This window comes from Cyprinus carpio, chromosome A17 (assembly GCF_018340385.1).
Source record: "Cyprinus carpio isolate SPL01 chromosome A17, ASM1834038v1, whole genome shotgun sequence".
Lineage (NCBI taxonomy): Eukaryota > Metazoa > Chordata > Actinopteri > Cypriniformes > Cyprinidae > Cyprinus > Cyprinus carpio.
Window position 1 is genome coordinate 2104932 of NC_056588.1, and position 22400 is coordinate 2127331.

A 22400-nucleotide genomic window follows, 5' to 3' on the forward strand; every position below is an offset into this window, starting at 1 on the left:
TAACCTTGTCAAGTGGAATTAAAGCAATGTGATGCATTTGAACAGACAGTTCAATCCAGTTCAACTCAAAGAGTTCCACTGGAAAGTTCAATCTGACGTTTGTGCGTTTATGTACATAAAACTGTCTGTCGGCTGAAAATTCACGCTACATTAAATCAAGAGTCAACAGCTTTGTTCGGCAGAATAAAATCAATGGCGTGTCATGATCCATAAAGCAGCAGCATACTAAACTGTTCAAAAAACACCCTTGCATTATTAATTTATAATGCATTTCTAGTGGAAAAAATGTGAGTGGTCTTACACTATATCAGCCTGATTATTTGCTTGTTTACACTTCAGACGTGCTTTATTAAAAATTTACTTCAGTCTTTGAACTTTAAAGGAAAAAGGCCTACATGATGAATATCAAATCTGAACGAAACACTGATCTTGAAAACGATCCGCACATTGGGCTGTAATCTGAGTTTAATATCAGAGATGTCTGGCGGCCCCTTAATGAGTGAATCAGGCTGTCATTATCAGGGTGCCCGTCATTTATATCAGTCAAACGGACCGTGTTTATCTAATCGTCTATAAAGAACACCTGCTGTATTTGTCGTTCTCAGAGAAAACATGCATTAAAAAGTGATTCGTCCATTTAGCAAATCGTGCACTAAGTGGATCTGCGTTTGGATGTAATATATAGCCATTAACGCCGCCCTCTCCACATCGATACAAGGAAGCGCCGCTTATGAATTTCACAATATCTCCAGAGATTCAGATTTTACTGAATATTTGTGCTTTGATTGTGCTATGCAGTGCATCCATCATGTTGCCACTTGCTGAGTGTTTTCACGTATATATTAGCATAGACACTTCGTTATTAGTCTGAGACCGATAGCTGGCGTTGAAGAGCCCACTTTAGTTTGACAACTCTTGATTTGTTTTGTTCCATTAAAATGGACACTTAACTCAGAAGTCCTAGTGGTTTGATACCCACTTGTAATTTTTTGCTGCTTTCTTTTGATCCTCTTAGCTTTTTTATGTCTGGAAGAATCAATATAGGCATAAGCTAAAGTGTAATTTTTTTAAAGAAATATTGTGGAGATAATAAACTCCATTGTTTGGAGAGTATAATCATAATTATCATAATGAACAATTATTCATGATTCACATTTGATTTATTTATCCATTTAAGCATTTTTTAATGCATGAATCTATTTATGCATTTTTTGAGTTTATGCACATGCATTTACTTTGGTTTAGTTTTTTAATGTTGTTTATGCATTCATTTATTTTGATTTCATTTTTAATTTATTTATGCATTTATATATTTATTTATAGAACATTTTTTTTTTATTTAAAATTATTCATATAAATATATATATATATATAGATATATATATATAATATATATATAATATATATATATAATGATTTCATTTTTAATTTATTTATGCATTTATATATTATTTTATAGAACATTTTTTTTATTTTAAATTATATTCATAATAAATATATATATATATATATAGATTATATATATATATTATATATATATATATCTATATATATATATATATATGATTTCATTTTTAATTTATTTATGCATTTATATATTGATATTTATGAAAACATTTTTTTTTATTTAAAATTATATTCATATATATATAATATATATATATATATTATATATATATATATATATATATATATAAATATATATATATATATATATATATATACAAAATATTTAATATATATATATATTTATAAATAAATATTCATTATTTAGGAATTTATTTATTTATACATTTATTTACACACATATTTACACATTAATTTCTTTATTTATTTGTGCATTTTTTATTTTTTTTGTATTTATGCATAAAAAAAATTTCCCCGCTGGTTCAGCTGGTCTAGTTTGATGGTTTAAGAGGAGTTTTTGAGAGTCTTGCAGCCAAAGGACCTGCAAACCCCTGTAGGCCGATGCCATGATCAGCTAAAGAATTAAATTATACATAAAGCAAGGCTAGAAAAGTATTTTTACCATTCAAGTAGCCCATTTGCACTGAAGATTTCATGTTGATTAAACTGTGCTGAGGTGTGTAATCAGATATAATATTTTCTGACAGTCTGCATGTAATGTCAGTGAACACAAACAAAGCAAGCACTCACATTTATAGATTTTTCAGACCGCTTTTTCTCTCAAGGACGTGGGTAAATGAGTGTGCTCGACATTTCCTGGAAAATGGGAAAAATGCAAATTGTGTCTATTTTAGAGACCCCTGTCATTCTTAAAAGGATTTTTCCCCCTTTGAGTGCCATACTCTCATCACTGTATTTTCCCAGTCTAATCAATATAATAGTCGTAGTCTATGGATAAAAAGAAAGATTTTGATAACCATATCATTTTTTTTTTTTTTTTTTTTTTTTTTTTTTCTTTTTTCAGGGCAGACATACTTATTACTTGAGAATAAAATTATGGCCAAAAAGCTCTCTTTCTGAGCATTATTATTATTATTATTATCATTTTTATTTTTTTATCCGTGCACATGTTATTTATGGAGTAATTTAGTTTTCCATTTCATTTGTGTTTATGTATTTGTTTATTCCTTTATGTATTTTTATTTATTTATAAAATATGCATTAATAAAATTTTGAATATACCATTATTAACACACATATATATATATATATATATATATATATATATATATTTTCACACACACACACACACACACACACACACATATATATATATATATATATATACACTGAACAAAATTATAAATGGAACTCAAAGATCTAAGACTTTTTCTATGTACACAAAAGGCCTATTTCTCTCAAATACTGTTCACAAATCTGTCTAAATCTGTGTTAGTGAGCACTTCTCCTTTGTCGAGATAATCCATCCACCTCACAGGTGTGGCATGTCAAGATGCTGATTAGATGGCATGATTATTGCACAGGTGTGCCTTAGGCTGGCAACAATAAAAGGCCACTCTAAAATGTGCAGTTTTATCACACAGCACAATGCCACAGATGTCGCAAGTTTTGGGGGAGCGTGCAATTGGTATGCTGACTGCAGGAATGTCCACCAGAGCTGTTGCCCATGAATTGAATGTCCATTTCTCTACCATAAGCCGTCTCCAAAGGCGTTTCAGAGAATTTGCCAGTACATCCAACCGGCCTCACAACCGCAGATCACGTGTAACCACACCAGCCGAGGACCTACACATCCAGCATCTTCACCTCCAAGATCGTCTGAGACCAGCCACCCGGACAGCTGCTGCAACAATCAGTTTACATAACCAAAGAATTTCTGCACAAACTGTCAGGAACTGCTGTCTCAGGGAAGCTCATCTGCATGCTCGGGGTCCTCATCGGGTTTTGACCTGACTGCAGTTCGTCGTCGTAACCGACTTGAGTGGGCAAATGCTCACATTTGATGGCGTCTGGTACTTTGGAAAGGCGTTCTCTTCACGGATGAATCCTGGTTTTCACTGTACAGGGCAGATGGCAGACAGCGTGTATGGCAGCGTGTGGGTGAGCGGTTTGCCGATGTCAACATTGTGGATCGAGTGGTCCATGGTGGCGGTGGGGTTATAGTATGGGCAGGAGTATGTTATGGACAATGAACACAGGTGCATTTTATTGTTGGCATTTTGAATGCACAGAGATACTGTGACGAGATCGTGAGGCCCATTTTTGTGCCATTCCTCCACGACCATCACCTCATGTTGCAGCATGATAATGCACGGCCCCATGTTGCAAGGATCTGTACACAATTCCTGGAAGCTGAAAACATCCCAGTTCTTGCATGGCCAGCATACACACAAGACATGTCACCCACTGAGCATGTTTGGGATGCTCCGGATCGGCGTATACGACAGCGTGTTCCAGTTCCTGCCAATATCCAGCATCTTCACACAGCCATTGAAGAGGAGTGGACCAACATCCCACAGGTCACAATCAACAACCTGATCAACTCTAGGCGAAGGAGATGTGTTGCACTGCGTGATGCAAATGGTGGTCACACCAGATACACCCCCCCAAACCCCCCAATACAGTAAAACTGCACATTTTAGAGTGGCCTTTTATTGTGGCCAGCCTAAGGCACACCTGTGCAATAATCATGCTGTCTAATCAGCATCTTGACATGCCACACATGTGAGGTGGATGGATTATCTCGAGAAAGTGCTCACTAACACAGATTTAGACAGATTTGTGAACAATATTTGAGAGAAATAGGCCTTTTGTGTACATTAAAAAGTCTTAGATCTTTTCAGCTCATGAAAAATAGGGGAAAAACAAAAGTATTGCATTTATAATTTTGTTCAGTGTGCGTGTATGTGTATATATATATGTATGCATGATGCTGCCTGAGAAAATATCCAAAAGGTGGCGTTTTAGAAGCCAGCATAATGCAGATATTATGTACTCCTTCATTCTTAAAAGGCTTTTTTGCCCTTTTTAAATGCTGTACTTTCGTCACTGTCCTATCACAGTCTAATAATATAATAGTCATAGTCCGTGGGGAAAAAAAGTAAGATTTTGATAACCATATAGATTTTTTTTCAGGGCAGACATGTGATCATACTTCAAAATAAAACATGGCCAAAAAAGTGTGGAAATAGTGCGAGTGTGAGCGTGATCTCAGGGACAGAGAGAGGGCTGAATCTCTATTTTCTTTTTCTTTCCCACCTCTTAATGGTCGACTCCTTTTTTGCCTTTTCTTTCTTAATATTTCTCCTCCTTCACTTATACCTGACAGCAATAAACTTTGCATTTTTGTTTTTCTTTTCAGGAGTAACATTTCTTGATTTTTCAGCCTCCGCCAGAGACACCCACCTCACCTCATACTCTGCCTTTTGCCTCCTCCAATCCAAGCTCTTATAACGACTAACGTCACCGTTCGTACGCAGGCCGTGTTGAACTCTGTTTTGGCAGGTGTTTGAAAGTAAATCCACGTCCCAGTCATGGAATGGTCCCTTTCCCTGTAGGATGGCTGCTGGTTCCCTGTGGCAGAACTGATTTTCTATCCCCTCCTTTCCTTCCCTGCTTACATCACGGCTTGCCGTCTGTCTGTCTGTCACTTGTAGCATGCATTTGTCTGTACATTTGTTACAAATATATCTAGACTTTGTGTGACTAGTTGACCCAAAAATGAAAATTCGATGAAAATTTACTCACCTTCAGGCCATCCAAGATGTACATGAGTTTATTTCTTCATAGGAACAGATTTGGAGAAATGTAGCATCACATCACTTGCTCACCAATGGATGCTCTGCAGTAAATGGGTGCCGTCAGATAAGAGTCCAAACAGCTGATAAAAACACAATAATCCACAAGTAATCCAAATCACTCCAGTTCATCAGTTAATATCTTGTGAAGTGAAAAGATGCATGTTTGTAGGAAACAAATCCATCAAGACTTTTTAAACCATCACTTCTGGTCAAAATATGAGTCTGGAATCCATAATAGCGCTTAAGTCCTCTTACATCAAAATCCAAACTAATATTTATACAGAACTAGTTTGCCTTGTAAATGGTGTTTTATCTGTTAAGATTTCTCTCCTGATTCAAACAACATGACTTTTTCACTGTAGGAAGGAATGTTATGAATTATGGACTCATATTTAAGCTGGAAGCAATGGTTTACATTTACATTTACATTTACATTTAGTCATTTAGCAGACGCTTTTATCCAAAGCGACTTACAAATGAGGACAATGGAAGCAATCAAAAACAACAAAAGAGCAATGATATATAAGTGTTATAACAAGTCTCAGTTAGCCTAAACACAGTATACGTAGGTTTAATGTTAAAACATCTTAACAATGGATTTGTTTCTTACAAACCTGCAGCTTTTGGCTTCTCAAGACATTAACTGATGGACTGGAGTGTTGTGGATCACTTGTGGATTATTGTGATGTTTTTATCAGCTGTTTGGACTCTCATTCTGACGGCACCCATTCACCGCAGAGCATCCATTGCTGAGCAAGTGTTGCAATGCTACATTTCTCCAAATCTGCTGAAGAAACAAACTCATCTTGGATGACCTGAGGGTGAGTGCATTTTCAGCACATATTCATTTTTGGTTGAACTATTCCTTTAAGTGTCTTCATGAAGGCTCAGGAAAACACATTCTGTGATTTGTTTAAAGAGGAAATGTGTCATTTTTGATGCTTAAATACTTTATTCTATCTCATTTTCAGTGCAATAGGAAATGCACCCATTTTACTTTGATAATACGATGCATTTCTGAATGCATCTTGATTCTATTCATCAGGGAAGTGCTTCTCCTGAAACGCGTTTAAACATCCTTCACATTTTCTTGCCGCAATGCAAAGTTTTTACAGTTTCATTTGCTGCTGATAGTCACTCAGAAATGACACACTTCACCTTTAATGCATGTGTCTTGAGTAGAATATGAAAAGTAAGCCGAGGCAGAAATGAAGTTATCATCATTATTAATATTTCCACCTCACTGCCAAGTCTAACTGCTTGTTGGATGCGGCCGTCCATTAATGGAACATCATTATGAGCTTTTGTTTCTCGAGACACCTTTGTCTTTTTGCAGCATCCCTGATAATTGAGGTTTATAGGTTTAGAGTCTAAAGACATGCACCCAAACAACGGCAAAAACCAAAGCCACAGTGCATCCGTCTGCCAATCAGCCCTGAGCAGATACGCTAAACCAGCGGCCCTCTTCTATATGGAGAGCAGCTCATCTCAGCAGCCAGGCAATCTGCACTCTCTATATGCCTTTAAACATGTATTATGCATGAAAATGCATAGCAGCTCACTCAGGTTTTTCCTCAAGTGCTGCTGTAGAGAAACTCACAGGCTTGACTTTGAGTCTCAGTCGCCAAACAGCTTTAGTTGATGCTCTTCCAAATGAGTCCATCTCACTTTGCACTGCTTGATAGGTTTTTAATGGCTTCTTAAAGGAATAGTTCACTCAAAAATAAACCTTTATTTAATCACCCTCTTGTCGTTCAGTATCCTGCGTTTATTCTGTGTAAAATTATTGTAAAATCTTCATGCAGTGATGTATAGTGACCATGTCAAACTCCAAAAAGGACCATGAGATGCACTTTAAATGTAGTCCTTATACGATTATATTCAAGTCCTCTGAAGTGGTGTTATTTCAGTATTATTTTTGAACTATTCATAAGTTATTATTATTAAGTTATTATTAGTATTAATTAGCTTTAATGTTTATATTTTTATTTTTATTATGAGTTTTTTTGTAACTTGAACTAAAATTAAAATGAACACGTAAAGAAAAATAGTAAATTTGTCGTGTTTGTAGTTTTTTTAGTGTTTTTTTATTTTTTTTTAATTACTTTTTTTTTTTACTTCAACTTAAACATATTTTTAGCTGCCAAGACAGCATTTCTGTTTTTTTTCTAATAATAATAATATCTTAGTTTGTTTTTCATCTAATATTTATATTTCAGCATTATTTCAGTTAACAAAAATGATTATAATAGCTTTAGTTAATAATAACAACACTGTTCTGAAGTGAAAAAAATTGTTGATGAACAGACCAAACATTAAGTTGTTTTACAATGAAAATAAAATACACCTTTTTAATCAATATTTTTAGTTAACTTTTATTTTTATATTTTCAGTTTTCATTTTAATTTTAGTTTAAAATTTATAGCAACTTAAACTAAAAATAAAATGAAAACTAGTAAAAGATGTAATTGTGTTGTGTATTTTTATTTTTTTTTGGGTTTAATAAATTTTATTTCATTTAATAAAAGCATTTTTAATGATTGTAGTTTTAGTTAACAATAACAGTACTGTTCTGAAGTCGTACTATAGCTTTGAGTGAGGAACAGACCTAAAGTCAAGTTGTTATACACTGAAAAAAAATACACTCCCCCCGCCTCCATTGCTAGCTACAATTGAGACACAACCTGCAGGTCTCTGGTTTAACCTCCTTCATACTGTGTCCAGGTTATCGGGGGAGAACAGAAACGGTGAGAAGATGCAGCTGACAATGAGCAACATCAGTTCAGATGTTCTGGAGCTTCTCCTGGAGTTTGTTTACACCGGCTCCCTCATTATCGACTCGGCCAACGCCAAGACCTTACTGGAGGCGGCCAACAAGTTCCAGTTCAACACTTTCTGCAAAGTCTGTGTCTCCTTCCTCGGTAAGAACCTGCCGGATGAAATGATTTCTAATTTCACCAAAGTCATGCAAAGTCAGTCACTTAATTGCATGCATTTAATACAACACGATATTCTTGAGTTTCATTTTCAGAGAAACTTGTCGCATCACGTGTGCTCAAAGAGAGGGTTTTGGAAAAGTGTTTTTGGTGCAAGTAATCTTGAGTGTCATTATAAGACGACGTCAGGAAATAAATGCTGTAGAACATGACTGTAGTTCTCAGTCTCTCCGGGACACATTATGGTATCATGCTTTCTAATGCGTTTGTTTTTGTAGGTACTCTGAAATCTTGGAGTAATTTACTGGAACTTCATGGAGAAGCTGTGAGGGAATACGCTCATTATTCATTCTGTCCGTGTCTCGCTCGCTCTTTTTGGATTCTGTTTCCCCTTTCAGAGCTGGAGGCTTGAGTTATGTTGATTGACACATGAGCACAACACACACACACACACGCGCGCACGCTCTGCCGTGGACTGAAGTGAATCAGAAATACAGTTGCTCATTACAGCAGTCATAATGACCTGCTCCCTGGTTGCGAATCAGACATCTTGACAGTTGATATGAAGTAATTTCCAGTAATCTGAATACTTGTCGTAATATTTTCGTCAGATATTGCATCAGGATCAAGACTCTTGAGGAGTCAATCCATACATATTTTAGCATGTAGATTGAGATGCATGCAGGATGCTGGATCATAATTTGAATTTGATCTGAAGTAAGTAGAATTGAAATAGAATGACATTCAAATAAATTCATGCTGTAAGTGTAGTTTTAACAAAAGTATGCTTTTCAGCGTGAATTCCCCATAAACCATAGACAAACCAAGCCAGTCCATTTGGTCAATTATAGCTTTTCTATAGTAAACCTACAATTACACACTCTGTGTTTTTACTTCAAATTTATTTTACCAATTATTTTTGCTGCGCTAGCAATAAACACATTGAAAATATTGCACAATAAACAAGTTTTATTAACCGAAATGGCTAAGTAGGCTTTTATTAAACAAATCAAGAAGTGAATTTCTCACTTGCTGCTCTGAAAAAGATATCTGCTGGACATGATTCAAGTTTAATGCACAAAAGCAGGCACACTTCATATTTAGTAAATCTTATTGAAAATGGCTGATTAAGCAGTTTATATTATAAAATCTATGTCTAGGTTTTGTTTTGTGTAAGTTAAATACAGTTTGGATGTAAAAAGTCCTCTTCCTGACATAAATGTAGAACACTCAACCGCTACAACGCATCAGCATCTGACTTTATTTTGGTCAGGTCCAGATTTCTCTACAGTTGGTGTACATTGTAAAGAAACGCTGAATATCCATTCACGCCATGCAACAGGCAGGCAATATAAACCATATTATCCGCTGTAATGCATATTCTTTATGCAGCAAATGAGATAGGGTGACGTGTTAATAAGTTTGGTTTGATCTATTCATTTATTTACAAAATAGCCATTTAAAATGTATTAAAATAACTACGTTGTATGCATATTTACTTTTCAATTTAAAATATGAATTGAAAAAAAAATTTTATATACAGTACAGGTCAAAAGTTTGGAAACATTACTATTTTTAATGTTTTTGAAAGAAGTCTCTTCTGATCATCAAGCCTGCATTTATTTGATCAAAAATACAGAAAAAACAGTAATATTGTGAAATATTTTTACAACTTAAAATAATAGTTTTCTATGTGAATATACTTTAAAAAAAAATAATTTATTCCAGTGATGCAAAGCTGAATTTTCAGCATCATTACTCCAGCCTTCAGTGTCACATGTAACATCCAGTCTATCACATGATCATTTAGAAATCATTCTAATATTCTGATTTATTATGAGTGTTGGAAACAGTTCTGCTGTCTAATATATTTGATGAATAAAAGGTTAAAAAGAACTGCATTTATTCAAAATAAAAAAAAAATTCTAATAATATATATTCTAATAATATATTTTCTTTACTATCACTTTTTATCAATTTAACACATCCTTGCTGAATAAAAGTATTGATTTTATTAAAAATAAGAAAGAAAAAAAAATTACTGACCAGTAGTGTATAATTGTTATTACAAAAAATATTTATATTTTTAAAACATAGCTTCTTTTTTTTTTTTTTACTTTTTATTCATCAAAGTATCCTAAAAAAGGATGTCACATGTTCTGAAAAAAATTAAGCAGCAGAACTGTTTCCAACTTTGATAATGAATCATCATATTATAATGATTTCTAAAGGATCATGTGATAATGATCCTAAAAATTCAGCTTTGCATCACAGAAATAAATGATCATTTAAAGTATAATAAATTTTAAAAACAATTATTTTAAATTGTAATAATATATCACAATATTACATTTTTTTCTGTATTTTTGATCAAATAAATGCAGGCTTGATGAGCAGAAGAAACTTTTTTCAAAAACATTAAAAATAGTAATGTTTCCAAACTTTTGACCTGTACTGTATATAATGAATTATATATATATGTGTGTGTGTATGTGTGATTTTATATATATAATATTATTATTATTATTTTATAGGTATTTTTACACCTATGTAGTTATTTATGAAAAGTTTTTTTTTTTTTTTGAAAGTTAGTTAATTAGTTGTTTTGTTTTTCACTGAGCCTGTTATTTATATTATGAATGTGTAAACGAGAATAAATAGGCATTATTTATCGAAATTAATGATCATTATTGCACAAAACAGAATTGAAATAGAATGACAATAAAAAAGTAATGTTCTAATTGTAGTTTCAGTTTGTAGCTTTAATATAAATTTTCCATTCCATTTCAGCATGAATAACAACATAAACGTACATCATAAAACGTATGATATATTTACAGAAAATCATTTGATATTTAAAATTAGTATTTGAACTGCCACCTGTAGAAAGTTGGATAATTTGTATATATTTCATAATATTTAATAACTTTCAGATATTGTATTTTATATTTTGTTTTATTGTGTGTGTGTATATATATATATATATATTATTATTTATTTATTTGTTTTTGTTTTTTGTAACTAACCCTATTTTTTTTTTTTTTTTTGTATGCCTGTGTAAAAGACAATAAATAGGCATTATCCGTCATTAGTAATTTTTGGGGTTGAAATTGATTTTTTCTCTGTTTTTGACAGCACTTAACTGAATTTAGTAATCAAAATGCTTTTTGACACTGTCATGAATTATGCCCTTTTTGCTTTTGCTGTTGATCAGGTAGGTGCGAGGAATGTGAATAATGAGTTTAGCTTCAGAATCAAAAGGTCGACGTCGGTGGCTTTGACAGATCTGGTTTGTGCTCCTCTTCCCATGAACCCCTGGGATCTGGAGCTTATTAATCTATCAGCACCTCTGAAATGACATTCTCTCCTGTAGGGATTCGCTAGAGTGCTCCATCTACTTCACTATACAAAAGTTAGAAATGAAAAGTCGAAATGTGCAAGACTGACTTTAGACGTTCTTGTTAGCGTGACTGCTTCAGATAAGTGCTATATGACACTTGAATGCGTGTGAAAAGTGAATGCTCTCCAAAAGAGATTCGTCTTCAAGGTTTCATCAGTGGGAAAGAGTTTTGAGTTCTTACAGTCAAGATGGAGCATTGAAATATTTGGTAATAGATATCGAAACCGTTTGCACTTTGATAAGCACATGTCCTTTCATTACACGTAACTGTGTTCTGAGTGCTGCGAGAGTGCAGTTTTCTCTGTTTTTATCCAGAGCTCGTCATGTATTTTATGCTTGGTTTAATGATGTACAAATAATGCTCACGCCTGCAATTTCACCCAATTAAACTCCACAATTATTTAGATAATGCAGCCTTTCTAAAAATTAATAATATATAATATATCAAGTAAATTAATAGTAATACAGATTATCACAATAATATCAAATAATGATAGGTATGTTAAGAAATTAAATGCACAGTTTATACAATCACATCATTATCCAATAAATCTTGAAAATACATTGCATAAAATAAAATGGATAAATGTATTTAATATTTTAATTAAAAATTCACTTTTCAGCATTACCATGTTATGCAACATATGATATATGTACACAAACATCAGTTGATATTAAAAAAAAGTTTTTAATAATATATATATATGATTTTTGTTTATAAAAATCATTTATTTATAACATTTAACAATTATTGTAGATATATCTATTTTGCATTTGTATATACATATAACAACCTCAGTGAGAAATTTAATAAATACACATTTATATTAAATATTATAAAAATATATAAATGCATTAAAATAAATGTTTATTATAAACTATTTATTTATTTAATTTTATATTTTATCCATTTTATTTCAGATTTCAGTTCTTAGTTTTCCTGGGAAATCGAAGCCATGACCTACTGCTTACATTATAATATTATAATAGGATTAAATTATTTTAGATATTTTATTATATTTATAATATTTGTTTTATTATTATTCCTGTTTATTTACAAAAATACTTTTAACATTTTTATTTACATTATTCATTTATTTTTTCCTCCTGAGTTTGTTGTAATAGAAGCAAAACGGATAGTTTAATGTTGACTTGAAGTCAAAACTGTTGTTTTAGTTGTGCACAGTGAAGTAAGTGCAGGTTTAGTGAAGGTTTTGTTGACCTTTCATGCAGTAGAAAAGGTCTGTGTCTGTCTGGACGAATCAAAGTCTCCAGTGAGCCTCGTGGCCAATCGATTCCCATTCTTGGGTCTTTTTCTCCACGAGCTGCTTGAGATATTACACTCGCCTTTCCACAGCAACACACTTGGATAAATTTAATCTTCCAAGCACCTCTCATTGTTAAAGCATTCAAGGTTTGTTTCCCAGCTCATGTGTGTACGTGTGCGTCTCTCGCAGAGAAACAGCTGACGGCCGCTAACTGTCTGGGAGTGCTGGCCATGGCCGAGGCGATGCAGTGCACCGAACTCCACAACATGGCAAAGGCCTTCGCCCTGCAGAACTTCCCCGACGTGGCCGGTCAGGACGAGATCCTCAACATTTCCAAAGAAGACCTGGTCAGTTACATGTCCAACGACAGCCTGAACACGAAAGCAGAGGAGCTGGTGTATGAGACGGTCATCAAATGGATTAAAAAGGACCCCAGCAGCCGAGTGCAGGTAGGAGAGCAGAGCTAATCACACTGTTTTGGTTGGTGCTCAAGTAGAAATACACTGGAGCTGCTCCGTATTGATTCTGGAGATCTGTTTTCTTTCATAATGTCCCTCGATAGAGAAGGAAGTTGTTAATCAAATGCAGTGCATTGGAATTTGAATGCAGCAACTTTCTCCTAAAGTTTTGGACCTTGTTCTGTGGCCTTTTGTTTCTAAAACAAACCCAGTTTATCAATAATAGGTTTATCGCAGGCATCCTTCATATTGTTTGTTTACTGCGGACATTCAGAGTACTTTGGACATCCTATCTAGTATACAGTATTGTCCAAAAGTTTAGGTTCATTGTTTATACTTATGTTATATGTTATACGTTTCGTTACCTTACCTTACCTTACATTATGTGTTACCTTACGTGTTACCTTACGTGTTACATTATGTGTTATGTGTTGAGTTAGATGTTACGTTACGTTATATGTTACTGTTTGTTATGTTGTTGTTGTTATGTATTCATAAAATTGATACTGTTAGTTAGTAATGATGCATTATTTAGCAAATGTGACAGGAAGGACTTTAACAATGTTGCAGAAAAAAGTTCTGTTCTTTTGAACTGTCTATTCATCAAAGCATCCTGTATCACAGTCTCCAGAAAAATAGTGTTTTTAGGTTTCAGAAATGTTTTCAATAATCAGAAATGTTTCTTGAGCAGCAAATCAGCATATTAGAATGATTTCTGAAGATCATGTGACACTGAAGACTGGAGTAATGATGCTGAAAATTCAGCTTTGCATCACAGAAATAAATTACATTTGAATAGATATTCCCATAGAAAATATTTCATAATATTGCTGTTTTTATTGTATTTTCTATCTTATAAATGCAACATTAGTGAGCTTAAGAGACTTTTTAATAAAAATCTTATCAACCACATGTTTTTAAACGGTAGTTAAACGCATATTCAGATGCGGTGAACCTGAAGACATTAATTGGCTGATTTATTTGGAGTTCTGGAGGTTTTTGGAGTTCAAATTCTAATAGTCTAATTCTAATACTCTAATAGTCAGGTCTCCGTCCCAGAATAAGAGAGTGAAATGTAAACCATTGCCTCATCTGAATGTTTAGCTGCACGTGTGCTTAACCAGAACATCATCCTTTGTGTTTAAGCTGGACCTTTCATTGTTGTACAGAACACAGAGATGTGTGTTTGGGTCTTCTGTGGCCAGAAGAGTTTCAGAGCAGGTCTGATGTGAAAAAAGGAGTAAAAACATCACATCTCCGCTGCCTGTTCGGCAGAATTGTGAGATTAAATCACTGGTTTGTGTAGCAAGTAATCAATTTTGGGAAATGTGCTTTTTTCTCCTGAGAATTATTATTTTTTTCTTCCTTTGAGGTGCAGTAGACTTTACTGATGTTCATATCTGTGAGAGTGTTCAGAGCGGGTCTGAAAAGAGAGCTGGTAATACGGCAGATGAAGCATTCATGATGCGCTGAGGAGATTACATCCTGAGAACGTGCTGTTGTTTCCTTATGTTAAATCTACCCAAAGCCACTCGATTACATGCTGTTCTGTAGCAGAAAGAGGAGAAAACGCCCCGCTCCAACTGGACATCAGAGCTTCACGGCTGTGTGAAAGCAAATGCAGGCTAACATGTCATTGTTCCTTACAAAAGGTTTAGTTTACCGTAGTTTTCGACCATGAATCACAAAATCTGTTTCAGACCACCATGGCTGTTTCCTAGAAACCTAGTGAGCATTTAAGGGATCGTGTGTGTTCCTGACGTGAGGGTTGTGCCAAAAGGTACAAAATTACCTATAAATAATGAAAAACTTAAATATGGAAGCTTGTTTTTCCATGGTATTAAAGGGGTCATATGATGCGATTTCAGATTTTCCTTTCTCTTTGGAGTGTTACAAGCTGTTCGTGAATAGATAAGATCCCTTAAGTTGCAAAGACTAAAGTCTTAAACCCAAAGAGATATTCTTTATAAAAGTTAAGACTCGTCCACGCCCCCCTGAAACACCTCGTTTAAACACGTCCCCTCACATCTACGTCACGATGTGGGGAGATTTGCATAACGCCGCCCAAATGTTCACACAAAGAAAGAAGGCGTAACCTTTGATTCTCACTGTTGCCACCAGCGCCATGTCGTGGAGACGCTGTTTTTATTGTGAACGCGAAACTACTTTGTTTGGCCTTCCAAAAAAGGACACAATAGAAATCAGTGGTTAAGTTGTATTTACAACACTGTTCCAGAAGAGTTCAACCCAAATATTCAGATGTGTGCAGCACATTTTATGGAGGACTGTTTCCTGATCCTGGGAGAGAAGACTACAATGTGGCTGTTCTGACTCACAGCCTGTAAGTACGTTTACATATTTAAAGATTTTGCCACTGATGATTCAAACGCAAGTTTTGAGCAGTGTAGAGTAGAGCTTGTTATTTGTCATTTCTCCGATCACAAATGCAGACATGGTTTTATGTTTACGCGGCGCAATGCAACGCAAAAGCGTAAAAACAATATAAGTTATTATAATCAGTAATTATGTCCCCACTGGATGCAACAAATGTCTCGTTTGTAATGGGTTTTATTGTTTTTGTTTTGTTGCGCTGGTGTTCTGACCAGGACATGCATCACAGTATGTTGAGAGGCGTAACATTTCCGTCAGACGCTTGAGGTATTCGGCCAATCACAATGCACTGGATAGCTGGCCAATCACAACGCACCTCGCTTTTCAGAATGATAAGCTTTGTAAAAATCGTCACATTTCAGAAGGCGGGGCATAGAGGAGAAACAATAATGTACAGTATGTGGAAAATAATGTTTTTTTTTTTTTTAACCTTAAACAGTATTGTAAAGTATGTGGTTCATTATACCAAATACACAAAATAATGGTCTTTTTAGCAACATCATATGACCCCTTTAAGATAATAATAATAAAAAAGGTCTTTGTGACTTCATTTTACAGTTCTGAATTTTCTGTCAATTCTGAGTTTATATCTCAATTCTGAGAAAATAGTCAGAATTGCAAGACATGAACTTGCGAGATATAAACTTGCAAAGTCAAAACTGTGAGATATTAGCTCACGATTGTAAGATGTTAACTCGCGATTCTGAGAAGATAGAGATAAAAAGCTTGCAATTGTGAGAAAGAAGTCAGAATTCTGAGATAAAGTCATAAGTACACATATATATATATACAGTATAGGTCAAAAGTTTGGAAACATTACTATTTTTTATGTTTTTGAAAGAAGTTTCTTCTGCTCATCAAGCCTGCATTTATTTGATCAAAAATACAGAAAAACAGTAAATATTGTGAAATATTATTACAACTTAAAATAATAGTTTTCTATTTGAATATACTTAAAAAAAATAATTTTTCTGTGATGCAAAGCTGAATTTTCAGCATCATTACTCCAGCCTTCAGTGTCACATGTAACTCCCAGTCTATCACATGATCATTTAGAAATCATTCTAATATTCTGATTTATTATGAGTGTTGGAAACAGTTCTGCTGTCATTAATATATTTGATGAAATATAAAACGGTGTTAAAAAGAACTGCATTTATTCAAAATAAAAAAATAAAAAATTCTAATAATATATATTAAATAATAATATATAATAATATATATAAAAATTAAGTGACCTAAATGAACATGATGTTTTGCATAATGTTACAGCCTGTGCCTTCAGTAAAGTCTTTACGTTTTGTGTGGCACTCGGTTTCTGGCAGCTAAGAGGCACACGTTATGTAAGCGTACCGCTAAAGGGTGTATTTTAAGTTTCTAACCAGTCAGCAGTAGTTGACGGCATATGCTATGCTAATTAAGATTAGCATTGGTTGCATTATTTAAATGTCAGCAGATGAAGCTGTGCTTTTAGCATTTTGTTGTGTCAAACTTGAATGGAAATGCATACGGATGCACAGTGTTGAGGGAGCGAGCTTGTCAAGCTACAAGATACTCATTATTAAAAGTTGTCAAGCATTTAAAACATTTTTTTAGAGCAACTAAAAAGCATATATACTTTAAACTACTATAACTACCATGTATACTGTGTGTATGTGTGTGTCTGTGCATATGTATATATATATACGTATGTATATAATTTGATCAACAGTATTAAATAGAAAATATTATATACAATTTTGCCATTTTTGTAACATAAATGTATAATTATATTTTATATGATTTATTTTAAATATGTTACATTATTTACTGTTTGTATTGTTTTTTATTAAATAAAAGCATGTATTTATATGCACATACATTTATTAAAAATATATTAAATAAATTAATAAATTAAACAAAAATGCCAATATTCACAATATACAGTCTTGGCCAAAAATATTGGCACCCTTGGTAAATATGATCAAAAAAGGCTGTGAAAATTCATCTGCATTGTTAATCCTTTTGGTCTTTTATTTAAAAAAATCACAAAAATGTATAATTTCATTGGATAATAAGAATTTAAAATGGAGGGGAAATATCATTATGAAATGAATGTTTTTTTCTCTAATACACATTGGCCACAATTAATGGCCCCCTTTTATTCAATACTTTTTGAAAACTCCATTTGCCAGTTTAACAGGTCTAAATTTTCTCCTATAATGCCTGATGAGGTTAGAGAACACATGACAAGAGATCAGAGACCATGCCTTCACACAGAATCACTTCAGACCCTTCAGATTCCCAGCTTCTCCTCTTCAGTTCACTCCTCTCATTTTCCGTAGGGTTCAGGTCAGAGGACTGGAATGGCTATAGCAGAAGCTTGGTTTTGTTCTCAGTGACCCATGTCTGTGTTGTTTTTGAGGTTTGTGTTTGGGTTATTGTACGGTTGGAAGATCCAAACATGGCCCATTATAAGATTTCTAATAGAGTCAGTCACTTATTGATTTTTTTATCTGTTGGTATTTGATAGAATCCATGATGCCATGTATCTAAACAAGATGTCCAGGACCTCCAGCAGAAATATAGGCCCACAACATCAAAAATACAGCAGTATATTTCATTGTACACATGGTGTACTTTTTTCTCTGTGTTCACCAAACCCATCTTGAGTGTTTGCTGCTAAAAAGCTCATTTTTTGTTTCATCTGATCATAGAAGCCATTCCCATTTGAATTTCCAGTCGTGTCTGATAAATGGATATGCTTTAGTTTGTTTTTGAGTGAGCTAGGATAATTTTTCTTGTAACCCTCCCAAACAACATGTGTTGATTTAGGTTCTGTTTGACAATTTTTTTAAAGGTTTTCTGAACTAGAGACTCAACTGTTTTCTGCAATTCTCCAGCTGTGGTCCTTGGAGAGTCTTTAGCTACTCAAACTCTCCTTATCACCGCACATTAAGACAATATAGACACACGTCCCTCTTCCAGGCAGTTTTGTAACATTTTCTGATGGGTTGGAAATTCTTAATTATTGCCCTGATGGTGGAAATGGGCATTTTCACTGCTCTAGCTCTTTTCTTAAAGCCACTTCACCAATTTGTGAAGCTCAATTATCTTTTTCTGCACATCAGAAATATATTCTTTGGTTTTTCTCATTGTGATGGATGATTAAGGGAATTTGGGCTTTGTTTTCCCTACTCTCTATTTTTCTGTGAAACAGGAAGCCAGAGCTGGATGATTTCATGTTTATAATCATGCTGGAGTGCTCAAAATTGTGAATTTGAATGGAAATATACTTCAGAGATATTTTACTCATAAGAATTTATAGGGGTGCCAATAATTGTGACCAACGAGTATTTTAAAAAAAAGAATCATTTCATAATGATATTTCCCCTCCGTTTTAAATTCTTATTATCCAATGAAAGGGTACATTTTTGTGATTTTTTTAAATAAAAGACCAAAAGGATTAACAATGCAGATGAATTTTCACAGCCTTTTTTGATCACATTTACCAAGGGTGCCAATATTTTTGGCCACGACTGTATATTTTTAATGTGTGTGTGTGTGTGTGTGTGTGTGTGTGTGTGTGTGTGTTGTGTGTGTGTGTGTGTGTGTGTGTGTGTGTGTGTGTGTGTGTGTGTGAGAGAGAGAGAGAGAATGCATTTAACAAAAATGTAAAAATATATTAAAATGGAAGTTATTTTTAAATATTTTAATAAAAAAAATGCATACATTTATACACACATTTTGATTTATCTATTTATTTATTTGCTTCCAGTATACATATTATATATTTCTGCACTTGCATAATAGTATATTGTGCTAATCCAGACACAGAAGTTACTCCCAAAAACACTGCGACTCAACTCCGCCAGCATATGTCTATTAAATAAATTAGCTTTCGAAGTGCGCGAGCCAATTGAGCTGAGTGTTTGGAGTGCGTGAAGCGTCGCTGTGAAACTCGCTCAGATGGCATGAGAAGGAAGCAGCAGATTGTTGCAGTGACCTTATGTTTATTTGGCCCTGCACTGCCTCCATTGAGAAGGAACTGGATAGGAAATCAATCTGAATTCAGGCTGAAATGAGTTCTTCTTCTTCACGCTGCTCCCCTGGGGTTTAGCCTATGAAATCTCAAATCCAGCATGGCCCTGAAGCAGAACTTTGGGGGGGGGGGCACTCCTCCTTTATTTACAGTCTTCTTTGCGCTCTCTCCACCTCTGTCTCTGTCTTTTTTTCTGCTCTTTTATTCTGTGTATCGAACAGTTTCTCCTCAGTTTGACAGACCACTATATAAACCACACACTGTAACTGTACAAGCTTTTCTGCGGTGACTCATTCTAAATATGGAAATGTTGCTCCGCTGAATACAGTCGGGTTATTATAATGCAAGTGGATGGAAAATGAAACGTGTTTTATGCCCTAAACGCTTGATCATTTTAAAAGAGCCTCGGGGTGTTGGATAAGATACCGTATCTGAACGCCATCAAAACAATTGTTTTTTTCATGAATACTGGCTTCTGTTTCCCAAAGCTAATTGCTCTTTTATGAGGGACTTTGTTCTTTTCATGCTGTAATTAAAATCAGTTAGCAGGTTCACATAATTCAGCATTGGTTTGAAATACACTGGAATTAAGTCAGCATGAACGAGCCGATCTAACGAATATCCAGACAACGATTTGTTTTGTTTTTTTTTTAAATTGTTTGTGTGTATTTTTTTTTTTCATTGTTTGTTTGTGAATGCTGGTAATTTTAGGGCTGTTTTGTGGTGAAAATTTTGCAGCTTATTACTTAAGACACTTGATGAAAGATGTGAATCTGTATTGTTCAGTAAATTGAGAATCTGTAATATCTGCAATGTTTGTGCTCCAGTCATGATGAATTGAGAGAAATTATTATTCAAATCATGTACTTAATTTTATTGTGAGGCATCACATTATTTATTTATTAATGTATGTGTGTATGCAATTATTTAGGCATTTATTTATAACATAATTGATATTTAAGAGTTATTGTGCTATATTTTCATGAAAATAATGTCAAAATTAAATGTATATGTGACCCTGAACCACAAAACCACTCTTAAGGGTCCATTTTTCGAAATTGAGATTTATACATCATCTGAAAACATTGATGTATGGTTTATTAAGATCGGACAATATTTGGCTGAGATACAACTATTTGAAAATCTGGAATCTGAGGGTGCAAAAAAAATCAAAATACAGAGAAAATAGCTTTTAAAGTTGTTCAAATGAAGTTCTTAGCAATGCATATTACTAATAAAAAATTAAGTTTTGATATATTTACAGTAGGATATTTACAAAATATCTTCATGGAACATGATCTTTACTTTACTTGTAAAATCATTAATTTTGACCCATACAATATATTTTTGGCTATTGCTACAAATATACCCCCATGACTTAAGTTTTGTGGTTCAGGGTCACATATGTGGAATATATTTGCTTATTCTTTTCATGTTCCAAACCAGGTGAAAATGCGGTTAATAATTGGTCTTGTTTTGAAAACATCCTTACAATCTCATTTTTAAAAAAAGAAGTGAATCCATAATTTGAGAATCTGTACAATCTTTTCTTTGAGAAACTGTAGTATTATCCTGCAGCGTTTGTGCTCTAAACATCAACGATTCCTCAAATCATGTCTCTTACATGATCAGACCACAGTAAAACGTGAAAAATCCCAGACAGGCTGTTTTATGTCGTTTGTCCGCTTGGTTTTGTGTGTTTCTCTCCGGCTGTTGGTGCTGTCGCTGAGGTCTGGTTGAGCTCCATCGGGTCAGTGCTTTTAATGATGGTCTCTCTCAGGTCTCAGGTGTTCTCTGGTGTTGTCTCAGTAGATTGGCTCACAGCGGGACGTTTCATCTCACAGAGAGCTGCTGAACGTTGCTGCTCTGTTGGCTCTCTGACATTGATTGCTAGCTTTACTGGGGTTCAATCCAGTGTTGGACCGAATGCTTTGGATTAGATGCTGTGTGTCTCGTGTTAAAGGCCGTTGTCATGTCCACTATGTGTGCAAGCCAATTGAAAAGCTTTTGAAATGCATGCTGTGTATGGTTGCCCAACTAAATAATGCATATTATAATGTGCCGTATATGTTCTGATTATGACAGTATGAGATAAATATTCTGTGAAATGTGAGAAAATCTTACAATTTATGTGCAGTATTTATGCATGCATTAATATTTTATGCATTGTATTTATGCATTCATATTTTCTGCATTCATTCATGCATTAATATTTTATTCATTTATGCATTGTATTCATGCATTTATTTTATTTTTATGCAATTTATGCATGCATGCAATAATTAAAGTTCTAAGAATGAATGTGCTACATTTTCATTAAAAAATGTCAAAATTGTATATATTTAATATATGTAAGATTTTATACATTTATTTATTTAGTTGTTAATATTTTTGCATTTATTTATGAATGCTTAACATAACTGAGATTATAGGAGTGATGTGCAAGATTTCTCTGCCAACTAATCACTTATCACGCTGGCGTTTTGAATGTTTCAGGATGTAAGTCCCGGTGTTAAGTCATAAAAGCTAGAAGATGAAGCCTGCTTTTGTAGATTTATTGTAATGCTTGAATTAAAATAATACATGGACGTTTGAAAAGTACCTTCATTAAATTTAATGCAAGTTTAATGTGAGTTTTTTTAGCCTGTGCTTGCAGCTCTGAGGTGTTTTTTTATTCCTCATTACACAGTTCTTTTTA

The 22400-nt window shown here is 33.9% G+C and overlaps 1 protein-coding gene across 1 annotated transcript in view; it reads left to right on the forward strand.

Annotated features, from left to right (window-relative positions):
- LOC109081836 (kelch-like protein 29) overlaps window positions 1-22400 on the forward strand; it is an 83761-nt gene that overhangs the window by 46679 nt on the left and 14682 nt on the right. The window contains exons 7-8 of the mRNA XM_042773494.1: window positions 7953-8149; window positions 13022-13281. Of these exons, the coding sequence (XP_042629428.1) occupies window positions 7953-8149; window positions 13022-13281 (457 nt within the window). The remainder of the gene's footprint in view (window positions 1-7952; window positions 8150-13021; window positions 13282-22400) is intronic.